The 15,652-nt window shown below is 44.4% G+C and overlaps 1 protein-coding gene across 1 annotated transcript in view; it reads right to left on the bottom strand.

The window, feature by feature from the left end:
• Window positions 1-15,652, bottom strand: part of STX18 (syntaxin 18) — a 195,408-nt gene that overhangs the window by 45,860 nt on the left and 133,896 nt on the right. The window contains exons 4-6 of the mRNA XM_077280133.1: window positions 14,747-14,824; window positions 7,234-7,300; window positions 1,428-1,546 (exon numbers count right to left, since the gene is read on the bottom strand). Coding sequence (XP_077136248.1) covers window positions 1,428-1,546; window positions 7,234-7,300; window positions 14,747-14,824 — 264 coding nt within the window. The remainder of the gene's footprint in view (window positions 1-1,427; window positions 1,547-7,233; window positions 7,301-14,746; window positions 14,825-15,652) is intronic.

Genomic DNA, 15,652 nt, shown 5'->3' with positions numbered 1-15,652 from the left:
GACATGCTATTACATCCAGTTTGCGTTTAGTTGGACCATCATTTATTTTTCAACAGGACAATGACACCAAACACACCTCCAGGCTGTGTAATGGCTATTTGACCAAGAATGAGAGTGATGGGGTGCTACGCCAGATGACCTGGCCACCACAGTCACCGGACCTGAACCCAATCGAGATGGTTTGGGGTGAGCTGGACCGCAGAGTGAAGGCAAAAGGGCCAACAAGTGCTAAGCATCTCTGGGAACTCCTTCAAGATTGTTGGAAGACCATTCCCGGTGACTACCTCTTGAAGCTTATCAAGAGAATGCCAAGAGTGTGCAAAGCAGTCATCAAAGCAAAAGGTGGCTACTTTGAAGAACCTAGAATATAAGACATATTTTCAGTTATTTCACACTTTTTTGTTAAGTATATAATTCCACATGTGTTAATTGAATGAGGCGTGTCCAAACTTTTGGTCTGGTATGTATGTATGTATGTATGTATGTATGTATGTATGTATGTATGTATGTATGTATATATATATATATATATAGCCTGGTTTTATGTTGGCACCCATAGAGTGGGAGGGAGGGTGCTCAGCATATTTACTCCTGCAGAGCACACACTGGCATGTGTACTAAAAGGACCTGAGATGATGTCACGGTCAGGTGATCAGCACATGGTCTGGGTTATAAAGCTTGCCAGGAGAGTCAGTTGTGGTTGTGACTTGGGAGAGTTCGAACTCCCACGTGGCTCCAGGAGGAGCTGAGGACCTTGTGTAGCGTCTGCAAGTGAAACCTTCAGGGAAAGGACTCTTTTGCATTTTGTTTGTTTTGTTTTCTGTTAAGCAAGGAAGGCTCTGCTTATTTTTCTTGCACCCTGCTTTGGTCTATGCTAATTTACTACCAAAAAGTTCCTGTGTCTACTTTAAGAAGCAGCTGAGCATGTCGACCCCTCACAGTGTGCAATACACGGCATTCCGACCGATCAGTTATTTGCAAGTCGTACGTAGCTGAGAGAGTGTACGGAGCTCCTTACACTCTAAAGGCCGCTCTCGGCTGCTGCAGTTCAGTTCTTAAGGAAGTAAATGGGAGCTTCATTACTAGAAGACGGCCCATAAATACTGCTTGGACCTGATAAGAGTGTAAGGAGCTGAGGTGACCCAAATCCATGCACAGTCTACCTCCGGCCTGCGAGGGTGCAGGAATCAGTTGATCAGTGGTAGTACGGCGCTCCACAGATCTGATCCTCAGGACAGATCATCAGTCCTGGACAGGCCCTTTAGGGATATTATAGGATGTATTTACTTAACAATTAGATCAAAAAAACAAAATGGAAAAGAAAATTGTGGCTGATCAATCTCTAGCAAGCGTTTTTCCCACTGGCCCCGATAAGCGAATATATATTTTAGCGGCAGAGACCTACATTAGTAAGCAGAGGTCCTCACCTGTAGTTTCTTCACCACCGGACTTTCCTTCTTCCTTTGCCTCAGGACTAGGCAGTATGATGGCCTCTGCCGAGGGAGAGGTCTTCATCCGGTGGACTTGTTCTGGTTCCAAACGGGATCTAATCCAACAAAGATAAATACATGGTAGTCACCAAAATAGAGGCCATAAATGACTGCACAATTTCCGTATGGAGAGTGAAGCTTCCTACATTTCCAACACGTAAATTGACAACTCATATTTTATGTTTTAGTTGGCCAAGTACACCAAACAGAATTCAAAGGGTCATAATGAGAGGGGAAAGGCTAAAAGGAAGTCCAAGAGATGTTTTATAGTCATTTACAGTGTATTGATTAAAAAAAAACAAAAAACTTTTAAATCACTTTTTGTGCTGCTGGTGGCTTTTTTTTTGTAGGACCAGTATCCTTCTCCATCTGGCAGCCGACACTTGTCACTTCTTTCTTCCCCTACAGAAGGAGTATCCTCCCACCTCTGGCAGACAACACTTGTCACTTATTACTCCCCTTACAGAAGGAGTTTTCTCAGCTCTATTGCCATGCAACTGCAGATGCTGCTCCTTCCCTGGTAAGCGGGACAGAAAGCAATTTCTATTGGCTGCTCTACCGTGACAGAGGATCACTATGCAGGAAACCGACTGAGCATGTGTGTCCACCAGCACCCCGCTCATTAGGTGGGGAAACTCACAGCTACATAGGCAGCATACTAAATAAAAATGATCATGATACCATAAATAATAATATTACTAAAAAATATTAAAACAAAATACAAATATTAATAAATTGACCTGTGCAAAATTTTTGCACATTGGTTATCGGGGGCGCAGGCAATTTCAGGAAAATTAAGCCGGTCAAATGAAATGTATTTAATGAGATGATGAACACAGAGGTATGTGTGTCACTGACATACATATATGTTTTCACGAATATTTGAGCCCATGGATCCATTATATGTCCATTTTGCAAGCCTGTCCGGTCCCTTTTAGGCTGCATTCATTTACCGTATTTTCCACTTTGTAAGACGCACTTTATTTCCCCCAAATTTGGGGGGGAAATGGGGGTGCGTCTTACAAAGCGGATATACCGCTTACCGTTACAGGCGGGGGTGTCCGCTGCCGCCCGCCGCCGCCCACCACCACTGCTGCTGCCGCCCGCCACCGTTGCTGCAGCCGCCCGCCACCACTGCTGCTGCCGCCCGCCACCGTTGCTGCAGCCGCCCGCCACCGCTGTCGCCTGATGCTGGAAACTCCGGTGCTGTGGGGGGCTCTGGCGACATTTTGTGAAAGACCAGAGCCCCCCAGGCAGTTCGTCCATGCGTTCCTTCCAGTATGACTGACTCCGGGAAAATGGCCGCCGGAATCTCGGGAGATGAGATTTCAGCACTGAGATCTCATCTCTCGAGATTCCGGCGGCCAGTTTCCCGGAGTCAGTCATACTGGAAGGAACGCATGGACAAACTGCCTGGGGGGCTCTGGTCTTTCACAAAATGTCGGAAGAGCCCCCGCAGCGCCGGAGACAGCCCTGCAGCCCCGGAGCCCCCCTGCAGCACCGGAGCCCCCCTGCAGACCCCCTCATCCCAGCCTGCTGCACAGGAGCCCCCCTGCAGACCCCCTCATCCCAGCCTGCTGCACAGGAGCCCCCCTGCAGACCCCCTCATCCCAGCCTGCTGCACAGGAGCCCCCCTGCAGACCTCCTCATCCCAGCCTGCAGCAATGATCCACTCCTGCCTCCAGCAACGACCCTGGGACCCTGATCCACCGCAGCCACAACCCCTGGTAAGTAATAAGACGCATGGATTATAAGAAGCCCCACCAATTTATTAAAAAAAGTTTTTTCCTATTTTTCTCCTCAAAATTTGGGGTGCGTCTTATAATCCGGAGCATCTTACAAAGCGAAAAATACAAGTATATCTTCAGTTTTAAAGCTGAAGTCATAAACAGGTAAAGTTTTACTTTTATTCTACTTCCACATATGTAGCAAATATTTTATATGTACCTGCCTGAAACCGGCTGGGCAAGGAGTTCGGCAAGCTGGAAAGCCCCCAAGGCAAATGTTAGGATTTGTTTCAGCTTTGTATTAGTATGCTTTGGGGTAGTGTTGTGCCACCTGCAGGTCATTTTTGCTTACTGCAGGTTTATGAAAATTAATGTTTAAAAAGTGTATTTTGTGATCACATCGTGGATGTGTGGTTTGTTTGGCTATTTTCTTGCTGAAGGGGGCAAGTTTACCGTTCAAATGGTGCATCACTTGTGTGTGTGGGTGCAGTATGAACGGAGACACAAAGTAATCACCGAAAAAGAGTTTTTTTTCATATAAATGGAAAATATTGATCATTTTTTATCATCAATACTATGACCAAAGAACAAGCCCTTTAAAGCAGGCATGTTTTTATCATGCTGTATAACTTTTTAATATAATTTTTAAAAACTAATCTTTAAGAATTTTTCATTGACCAATTTGACATCTCTAACGTCTTCTTCACCGGGTGATTTTTTTTTAAAATTGTAATTTAGCTACTTTCAGTCTTTCATTCAAAGAGACATAACTTTTCTAGTGTTCCATCGACATCTACTTACGGTATGTTTTGCAAGACAAGTTGTAGATTTGCATAATAAAATTCATTTTATGATATAATGTTCTGAAAAATGGGGAAAAAAAATCCAACATTACTTTCTGCTTTTTTTTAATGTGCTGGCAGCATCATTTTTTTTCAGACTAGCGCGATTACAGGAATAACAAACTTGTAAAATTTAGATTTCAATGACTAAAAAGAATTATGTAAAATAACAAAGAAAAAAAATTCTTTGTTAATGTACCCATTTTCTTTTTTTTTTTCGGTTTATGAAGGCTTCTTTTTCAGTGGCGAGCTGTAGTTTTCATTGGTATCACTTCTGGGTAGATATGATATTTGGATCGATATCTTACTGCACTTTTTAAGGGATGTGAATGGATTGAAAATCGCTAAGTTTGGCATTTTGCTTTTTTTCTTCTTCGTGGTGTTTATTATATATTTTGTTATTTTAGTTACACGGCGATATGTTTTTGTTTTTATTTTGAAACTGGGGGGAAAAAAAAGGAGGGAGGTGGTGGTCAAATGTTATATATTTTTAGATATTGACTTTTTCTTAGGTGTCCTGCAAGTTTTGGATCATCCGTTCTGTATACTGCAATACTACAGTATAGAATTAGCAAGAAAATGGTGACTGTGACCTTCAGCAGGCCCGCCCCCCCCCCCCCCCCCCATCTTCCACGACAACTTATCGGCATCCGGTGAACAATTTACAGGGAGGGGGCATTAGATGATGGCAGCCCAAAGTGACATGCTGCCAGAATTAGGCCACCTGAAAGCAACTATCAGATGGACAACAGGAAAAAAAATAAGCAGCAACTGGAGCTCCGATCACTGATGTTACGAGTCAGGTGCTGGCTGCGGAGCACAGCCGACATCTGCCCCGTCTTGAAAGAGTCCAGCTCCTGGGTAGAATACCTCCATCCGACGGGTGCCGAAGTATTATGTAAAATCTCAACTAAGGACCCTCTAATTTTGCATTAACCCTTCCCATTGCATATTATAATCCGGTCTGTACAGTACATAACGGGAACCAGTGTAAGAACAACAGTCATATTCTATAAGGTTACTAAAGTGGAACTTTAGGCACATCTTTTTCTAATCACCAGGCAAGTTGGCAGAGCTGTGCCCGACAGTGAAAGATTTACATTATCGCATTTATTTAGCTTAGGAAATAATTGACTTTGCCATTAAAGCTCCGATCGCACGTTCCCATTGTTATTATCTCACTTATGGAACATAATCGTTTTTAATTGAAAAGGAACAAACTGGCCGTGATGCGCGAGCACAAAGGAAATCTATTACCGTGATAAAAGCCGTCCTAATTATCACATTAAGCCTTCTCTTATACCCGGTGGGGAAATGGCAGAAGACAGATTTCATCGTCCTGCGGAGGGAATCTTTTTGATGTTAAATATATATCCATTTATTGAAAGAAAGAAAAAAATAAATTCTTTTATGTGTTATTTTACACCGTCATGGTCTGGTGAGCGTACTGTAACAAAGAGGAGGATAATAGGTTTACTTTGTTCCATCTGAAACATTATAAGAAACGCTAAAAGCCGATATTAATGGCCATAAGTACGCCGGAAAGGAAAGATCACCAAAAACACATCGAAATGCTGATGTCGAAGGGTTTCTCGGGACAATACAAGTACGGCTTTGTAGGAAAAAGAAAATGTTGCATGAAGCAAGGGACACACATTTAAGGTTAATTCAGACATCTATGTATCAGGCTCGCAATCTGGCCATGCATTTCATGACCCAAACATAAACGAGAGTGTTGGCAACCTTGAAATTGAAGAAAATTAAGTAATTCTCCCAGAAAAGTATTCCATAATGTACATGAGAAAGCCAAAATCCTTCTGGGAAAGCGTCTTGTGGACAGATGAGACCAATATAGAGCTTTTTGGTAAACCACATCATTTTACTGTTTACTGAAAACGGCATTAGGCCTATGAAGAAAAGAACACAATACCTACAGTCAGAGATGGTGGAGGTTCAAAGATGTTTTGGTGTTATTTTCCTGCCTCTGCCACTGGTTGCCTTGACTTTGTGCAAGGCATCACAAAATCTGAGGATTACAAAAGGATTTTGAGTTGCAGTGCCCAGTGTCAGAAAGCTGTGTTTGCATCCTACATTATGGGTCTTTCAGCAGGACAATGACCCCAAACATACTTCAGAAACACCCAAAAATGGATGGAAACAAAGGGCTGGAGACTTCTGAAATGGCAGCAATGAGTCCGGATCTAAATCCCATTGAACACCCGTGGAGAGATCTTAAAAATGCTGTTGGGAGGAGGCGCCTTCACATATGAGACACCTGGAGCCGTTTGTAAAAGTAGATTGTTCCAAAACCCCAGCTGAGAGATGTAAGAAGCTCGTTGATGTTTATAGGAAGCGATTGATTGCAGTTATTTATTCCAAAGGGTGTGCAACCAAATATTAAGTTGAGGGTGCCAATAATTTCGTCTCTCTCTTTTTTTGTGTTGTTATAATACACGCAAAGGAAATAAACATGTAATTACAATAATTTTTCTGGGAGAAATACTTAATTTTCTTGAGCAATTTTAAGGGTGCCAACACTTTTGACCATGACAATATATGTCTATGAGGCTGCCATGTTTGGGAAACATCGGACGTCTGAATTCGGTCTCGGACTCAATAAGAAATCTTCACCTCTCCGATATCCTGTGTAACAATAGAAATTATACTGTCCAGGATATCCCTAAAATTTGGGAATATTGACTCCATTAATGGCTACAGTAAAGCCATGTTCAAACGTTGCAGACAATATCTGCTGTGGATTCGGTTACGTATCCATGACTTGTCCGTAACGAATCCACATGTGTTACTCGCGGATTTGACCCTGCTCCATTAACAGACGTGGTATGGGATGAAATCCGTACAAGCATGAGCACGCTGCAGGTCTGCAATGCACACCAGGCTTCACATGGATATTAGCAGCAATGGAACGACTCAGACCCTATTTATTTGCATAGGAGTATAAACTGAGCATGCTCTAATTTGGGCAAAGGTAATTTTTAGTGATGAGCAAATATACTCGTTACTCGAGATTTCTCGAGCACGCTCGGGGGTCCTCCGAGTATTTTTTAGTGCTCGGAGATTTCGTTTTTCTTGCCGCAGCTGAATGATTTACATCTGATAGCCAGCATAAGTACATGTGGGGGTTGCCTGGTTGCTACCATCTTTGATACTCACAATCTTTTCTTGTCGACCACACGTTTCACGCGGATGGCTCGCTGCTCCGAGTACAGTTTACACACTCCTGTAAAGAAACATAAAAGCTTGAGCTCAAGATTAGATCACTATGAAACATTTCTAAAGAAGCAACAAATGGACAGATATTTATCTCCCATAGATTTGTGCATCTGTAAGCACCAAGTAATCCAGTCCATCCAGCTAAACCAGCCCCCAACTGCCTAAATAAAAATACCATATCTACTAAGATAAAGCTACACTACATGGACAAGTATCAGGACCCCACACAATACCCCTACAGGAGCTACACAACCTCCCAATTTACATCCACAAACAATAATATGGAGTCAGTGCCGCTGCAGCTATTACAGCTTACAATCTTCTGCAAAAAATTTCTTCAAGAGTTTTTTTTTTTTACAGATGGTGTTATGTTTTCATCAAGAATTTGTTGAATCTTCATTGAAACCAATTTTTCCTCTACCCAAGAAATGTTTCTAGTGCTATTGGCTGAAACACAACCCCAAAGCATAATTGATCCACCACCATGCTTAATGGTTGGCGTGATGTTTTTTTTCCTGAAATTCTGTACCTTTTTTTTTTTTTTTATCTCTACACATACCTTTCATTATGGTGGCCAGAGATTTCTATTTTAATCTCATCGGACCACAGGACTTGTTTCAAAAATGCATCAAGCTTATTTAGGCATTATTTTGCATACTTCTGCCGCTGAATTTTATGGTGAGGACACAGGAGAGGTTTTCTTCTGATGACTCTTCCATGAAGGCCATATTTGTGCAGATGTCCTTGAACAGTAGAACAATGTACCACAACTCCAAAGTCTGCTAAATCTTTCTGAAGGTCTATGCGTAGCTCTCACTGAAATAATGCTTGGTCTTCCAGACCTTATCTTGACCTCCACTGTTCCTATTAACGGATATTTCTTAATTACATTTGGAACTGAGGAAAGGGCAACTTGAAAACACTTTGCTATCGTCTTATAGCCTTCTCCTGCTTTGTGGGCCTCCACCATTTTCAGTTTCAGAGCGCTAGGCAGCTGCTTAGAAGAACCCATGTATGCTGTTTTTTTTGGCACAAGGTTAGAGGAGGCTGGGTTTTTATAAAGCTGGAAAATTTGCATCACCTGGCCTTTCCTAACAGGCTAATTTAGGTCTGAAACCTTGGTCAAAGTTATGCACACAAATCTCCAAGGGTGCCCAATCTTTCGGGTCATCAAATAATCCTTTTAGTAATTTTTAAAATGTGAATAACTACATTTCATAAATAATTATATATATATATATACACACACACACACTTTACTATATCTACTTTGCCTGAAATACAAAGGAAACACCGGATTACGTACCGGTAATGCTCTTTTATAGAGCCACGACAGCACCCACTGAGAGAGGGGATCCGCCCCTAGGAACAGGAAACCCTATGGAGAGATAAAAAGGGGCGGTCCCCTCGCTCCCACAGTTTGGGTTACAGAGATTGCGAGGAACCGCCCACCAGTATTAGTAGGCAATTCTATTATCATTTTATCTTAGACTACTAATATTTACAAGAACCAATCACCCTTATCCGTGCTCATATGCAAACTAATATATAAGGGAGGGAAGTGAAGGGGTGCTGTCGTGGCTCTATAAAAGAGCATTACCGGTACGTAATCCGGTGTTTTCTCTTCGCCACGACAGCACCCACTGAGAGACTTTCAGAGACAGTCATTTGGGGGGGATTATCGTGTTAAGAACTGATCTACCGAAACACAGGTCAGTGGAGGCAGATAAATCTAGTCTATAGTGACTATAGAAGGTAGTAGGGGACGACCAGGTTGCGGCCTTACATATGAGTTCTATCGGAACCTCTGCTCGCTCTGCCCAGGATGATGCTATCGCCCGGGTGGAATGTGCCTTCACAGTCTCAGGTGGATCTTCCCCTTTAGATGAATAGGCCAGGTATATCGCCTCCCGAATCCATCGGGATAATGTGCCCTTAGTAACACCAGCTCCTTTCCTTTGACCCTGGAAGGAAACAAAGAGAGCCCTGCTCTTCCTCCAGGGACTAGTCCTGTCTAGATAGGTTATCACAGCCCTTCTCACGTCTAAAGTATGGTACTTTTCTTCCTCCTGATTAGTAGGGTTATTATAGAAGGTAGGAAGAAGAATTTCTTGAGACCTATGGAATTTAGTACACATTTTAGGTAAGTAGGAAGGGTCTGTTTTTAGGACAATCCTATCTGGCAATATTGACATAAATGGAGGATCTACCGATAGTGCCTGTATGTCACTTACCCTTCTTGCCGATACTAAGGCGACAAGAAGAGCCGTCTTGAGGGAGACATGTTTAATGTGAGCAGAATGTAGAGGCTCAAATGGGTGATCCGTCAAGGCTTCAAGGACCAGATTAACATCCCAAGGAGGTGAGTGGGGAATTTGGACCGGTTCTGCTCTCTGGCAGGCTGAAATGAATCTGGATATCCACCTATCTCCCGCAACGTTGTGACTATACAGAGCCCCTAGCGCAGAAACTTGCACTCTTAAGGTATTAACTGAAAGGCCTAAGTCCCGTCCTTTCTGGAGAAATTCAAGAATAAAGGAGACTGGAATTTCCTTTGACAGGGCTGAGGGATAGAGGCTTAAAAATTTCTTCCATACTTTTACATAGATCGATGTAGTGGATCTTTTCCTACTCAGCAGTAGGGTATCAATTACTCTATCAGAGAAGCCCCTTAGTTTCAATAGCTGCCTCTCAAATCCCAGGCTGTCAACCGCAGACCCTTCACATGAGGGTGGTTGAAGGGCCCCTGGAAAAGCAGATCCTGATTCTCTGGGAAAATCCATGGATCCGAGACGGACATGGCTCTGAGCAGAGAAAACCATGGTCTCCTTGGCCAGAACGGGGCAATTAAGATCACATTCGCTCTGTCCTCCCTTATCTTCCTGATTACTGTTGGAAGAAGAACCATCGGGGGAAAGGCATACGCTTTCTGAAATGTCCACGGGATCTGGAGGGCGTCGAGAACATCGGGGTTGTCTGTCCGGAACATTGAGGCGAATGTTTTCACTTGCCTGTTGTCTCTTGTAGCGAAGAGATCTATGTCGGGTATACCCCATTTTATAGTTATCATATTGAATATCCGACGATTTAACACCCACTCCCCCTGATGGAGGGTATGACGACTGAGAAAGTCTGCTTTTGCGTTGTCTATTCCTCGGACATGTAGTGCTGATAAGGACAGAAGATGATCTTCGGCTATAGTCAAGATGTTTTCGGCTATAGACATGAGAGTGCCTGATCTCGTTCCGCCTTGATGGTTGACGTAAGCCACTGATGTCATGTTGTCTGAGAGTACCCTGGTATGTGTTCCGCGCAACTGTGGGAGGAATTCACATAGGGCATGATAGATGGCTTTTAGTTCTTTTTTATTAGACGAATCGTCTAACTCCGAAGCCGACCACAACCCTTGGACAACCTGGTCCCCCAAGTGTGCCCCCCAACCATGAGGGCTGGCATCCGTAAATATTATTTTTGAGGGTTTAATATCCCAGGGAACCCCGCCAATTAGATGATCTGGCTGTAGCCACCAGGTTAGGGATTGGATTACGTCATTAGAAAGGGAAATTTTACCGTCTAACCGCCCTTGCAATTTTATCTCCTCATGTAAAATTGCATATTGTAAGCACCTCGAGTGGAATTGGGCCCATGGAACCGCCGGGATACATGACGTGAAGGAGCCAAGTAAGGACATACCTTCCCGAAGGGAAATTATAGGTTTATCTAGTATAGACTGAACTTTCTTCCCCACCGTTATTTGTTTAGATTCTGGGAGAAAACATCTTTGAGTTATAGAATCTAATATAATCCCCAAAAATACTTGCCGAGTCGTTGGGATCAGCCTAGATTTTTCCCAATTTATTATCCATCCTAAGTTCTGCAAGGATGAAATCATGTGACTTAATCTTTCTTGGCATTGTGAGGGGGATTTTCCTACCACTAGAAGGTCGTCTAGGTATGGGATTATGAGGGTGTCTTTTAATCTTAGATATGACATGACCTCTGACATTAGTTTAGTGAATACCCTTGGAGCAATTGATAGTCCAAAGGGCATTGCTGCATACTGAAAGTGTCGTATATATCCTTTTATGACAACCGCAACGCGGAGATATTGTTGATGTTTTTTAAAGATTGGGAGATGGTAATACGCATCTTTCAAGTCCAGAACCGTCATAAAGCAATGGGGAAACAGGAGTTTTATGGTGGATCGGATAGACTCCATTTTAAAGGTTTGATTTTCTAAGAAGGTGTTTAATTTCTTAAGGTTTATAATGGTTCTGAATGATCCATCCGGTTTTGGTATTAGAAATAAAGGGGAGTAAAACCCTTTGCCCTCCTGAAGAAGTGGAACTTCCTCCAGAACCCCCTTGGACAGAAGACTCATTACTTCCTGCTCCAATGCCTCCTGTTGTGATTGAGATTTTAATGAAGTCAATAGAAATGAGTCCGGAGGGACTCGGGAAAATTTTAATTTTAAGCCGGAGGTGACAAGATCATTTGCCCAACTATTTGATGTTATCAGCCGCCATTTATCTGAGAAGGAGGATAATCTACCTCCCACAGGTAGATCCGCTCTAACGGGGTTTGTCCTCAGGTTTGAAAGGGCGCTTCCCAAAGAATGCACCCCTTTGTTTGGTGTCTCTAGTGGCCCAGCGGTCTTGGTTCTTAAAATCTCTCCTTTTATTAAACACGGGCTTCCGGAATGCTCTCCTATAGGATGGAAGGTAATTAACGTTAGGGAAGCCTTTCTTCCTCTCTCCCGCTTTAGTTAAGATTTCGTCTAGTTTAGTACCAAACAGGTACTCACCCTGACACGGGAGGCTACACAATTTAGATTTTGTTTGGGGATCACCCTTCCATCCTTTAAGCCACAGGGCTCTACGTGCTGCATTCGTGAGTCCCGCTGACTTAGCCGCCAAGCGTATGGAGTCAGCAGATGAGTCCGCCAGGAAGGCTGTAGCCCCTCTGATCAGGGGTATAGAGGACATTAACCTGTCTCTAGAGAGACCGCTTTTTAGTCCCTCCTCCAAGTCATTTAGCCAGACTAGCATGGACCTAGCGGTGCATGTAGCCGATATTGCCGGCCTAAAGGCTCCCGTACATGACTCCCAAGCTCTTTTTAAAAGAGAGTCGGTTTTGCGGTCTAATGGGTCTTGTAATGAACCCGAATCCTCCACGGGCAGTGAGGATTTTTTGGATGTGGATGCCACTGCCGCATCCACCTTCGGGGCTTTTGACCATAATAAGAACTCGTCATCATTGAAGGGATAACGTCTTTTTGAGGTTGGTGGTAAACCCCTTTGCCCCTGGCTTTCCCACTCTTTCTTGATTAGATCTTTTACCGCTGATATTACAGGAAAGGAGGGCCTTTTCTTTTCTGACAGACCAGCGAACATGATATCCTGCTGCGTTTTAGGGACCTTAGAATCTTCAATACCCATGGTGTTGCAGACTGATTTTACCAGGTTATCAATGCTATCGGTGGGAAAGCATGTATCTTGGTCCTCATCTGAGGAAACGTATTCACGGGAAATGTCAGAGTCTGCATTTTCTCTGTCAGACGACTGGTCAGATATAGGGGAAACGTACCCTTTTTTCACTTTAGTACGCGGCTCTTTGTCAGAACTATGTAAGGCCCGTAATTCTTCCCTGATCATGACCCTAATATCCTCAGATCTAACCGAGGCTTCTTCCCGCAGGGTAGAGTCAATACACGGTTTACACAGCCTCTTGTTATGACTATCCGGAAGGGGCTGGAGACATAACGCACACTGTCTGTGTTTCGTTTTTTCAGTCCTTTTGGCCTAGGGTGTGAGGGAGAGGGAACAGTAATCAGCCTAAATAGGGTAGATATACACTCACCCAGTGAAGCTGTTTGTGAAGGTACCGGCTGATGAGGAGGAGACTGAGGCACGGGTTGAGGAATAACACGATCCGACTTGCTCTTTCTAGAAGATCCGCTCTGTTTAGAGCGGCTGGTGCTGGCATGGCTGCGTGGAGTGGATGCGGTGGCTTCTAACGAAGACATCACAGCGTCCTGCGCAGAATCCATAGTGGACGCCGGAGCGACATCGCCGGCGTCCTTTCATATGGGGGCCGCCATCTTCTTCCGGTTGTACCCGGAAGCGCTAGTCACTTCCGGGTCGCGGCCATACTGCATGGGCCTGCGCTGCCGCCGGTGTCAGCGCAGGCGTTGTCCTCCTCCTCCATCACCCCGGAAGTTTACCTGTACTTCCGGGGGAATACACTGGGGCTCCAAGCTGTGTATGCGTCCGCCGATGCCGGCGCGACGCTGACCGCACCACAGCGTTGCTCCCGCAGACGAATCCGGCTGGTATCCCGAGAGCCAGCAACCACCCGTCCTGGCCTCACGGCGTCTGCCAGCAGAGGGGGGAAACTGAGCCAGGACCCCCGACGCTGCTTCCAGCTCTGGAGCCCCTGCCGTCCTCTAAGGTAAACTGCGCAGGCGGCATCCAGGCTAGGTATCCTCTTCTCTCCATGGATTCCCGTAGGAACAGGAAACCAAACTGTGGGAGCGAGGGGACCGCCCCTTTTTATCTCTCCATAGGGTTTCCTGTTCCTAGGGGCGGATCCCCTCTCTCAGTGGGTGCTGTCGTGGCGAAGAGAAAATGTGTCATATTTAAAGGGAACCTGTCACCCCCAAAATCGAGGGTGAGCTAAGCCCACCGGCATCAGGGGCTTATCTACAGAATTCTGTAATGCTGTAGATAAGCCCCCGATGTATCCTAAAAGATGAGAAAAAGAGATTATATCATACTCACCTGGGCGGGAGGTCGGATCCGATGGGCGTCATGGTCCGGTCCAGGGCCTCCCATCTTCTTACGATGACGTCCTCTTCTGGTCTTCATGCTGCGGCTCCGGCGCAGGCGTACTTTGTCTGCCCTGTTGAGGGCAGAGCAAAGTACTGCAGTGCGCAGGCGACGTGAAATGGTCAGAGAGGCCCGGCGCCTGTGCACTGCAGTACTTTGCTCTGTCCTCAACAGGGCAGACAAAGTACGCCTGCGCAGGAGCCGCAGCATGAAGACCAGAAGAGGACGTCATCTGATGAAGATGGGAGGCGCCGGACCGGACCGCGACACCCATCGGACCGGACCGGGACCGCCCCCGGGTGAGTATAATCTAACCTCTTTTTCTCATCTTTTAGGATACATTGGGGGCTTATCTACAGCATTCCAGAATGCTGTAGATAAGCCCCTGATGCCGGTGGGCTTAGCTCACCCTCGATTTTGGGGGTGACCGGTTCCCTTTAACGTTAGGCCTTTTAGAGTTCATTTCACCTTCAACTCGCCTAACTGTTCACCATAACGGAGTGAGTGTGTAAGAGTGTATGAGCATGTGTGTGCGTGAAGAGTGTGCGTGTGTACATATTTATTTATTTGCAGAACAACCCCTTTAATGAGGACTTTACATAAAGATGTCTGATGAATGATCCTACTTTTTAAATAGTCTTCTATGAAGTCCAGGACGGCCAGTCGGTGTTCCTTGACTTGGGTAGAAATGGTCTCCTTACAGGCTGCAGAAAAATATACATGTACATAGATTTACCAGAGTGATATTTGTGGATATATTTTATAAATGACAGATTATGTAGCATTTTTGTGCGCAGGATCAGAATTTTGGGGTTTTACAAGGCTTATTTTTGCATGCAGGAGAGGTGGTCTTTCTGTGGCATAGCCCATATTTATGAGATTCCGTGATCTGTCGGTAAAGGAGGGTACGTCTGGACCCCAGCTGTGCAGCTGCTGTAACCAAGGCTTGCAGTGCGACATATGAAGGTAACTTCTCCCTTCTGAATGATAGAAATCTTATTATGAGCGATTACTGACTCCAGCACATTGCATTACTCCTAATAGCCTCCGATGGGTCGAAATTTCGGGAATTTATCAGTCCTAATTATCAGTCTTATTATACCTGCCCTACGGCACGGTGAATGTAACGTCTCTGATCTGTGATAGAAAAATTAATGTAGAGGACATGAATTCAGCCCAAATATCTCTAGATGGTGATCACGCATCATTTATCCTGCCCATATGAATGGAAAAAAAATAAAAATCAGTGATGGAAAACCCACCCACAGAGAGGAATTAAAAGACCATAATCGGTAGAGTCAATGGAGGAAATTTTCATTCCCATAAATGCAAGTTTTCCAGTGTCTATTTCTAAGTCAAAAATTATGGAACATGAGATATTGGGCAAGGATAACTCTGCACACTTTTCCCCCCCCTTTTTTAACTTTCTAAAAAAAAAATGTGATGAAGCTTAAATGGGGTTCCAGAAAAATCTATATATATATATAATTATCTAAGGGGTACTTCCGTCTTTCTGTCGGCAACTTCCGTCA

Source organism: Ranitomeya variabilis, chromosome 1 (assembly GCF_051348905.1).
Source record: "Ranitomeya variabilis isolate aRanVar5 chromosome 1, aRanVar5.hap1, whole genome shotgun sequence".
Taxonomy (NCBI): Eukaryota; Metazoa; Chordata; class Amphibia; order Anura; family Dendrobatidae; genus Ranitomeya; species Ranitomeya variabilis.
This window is presented reverse-complemented; position numbering and strand designations above follow the sequence as displayed.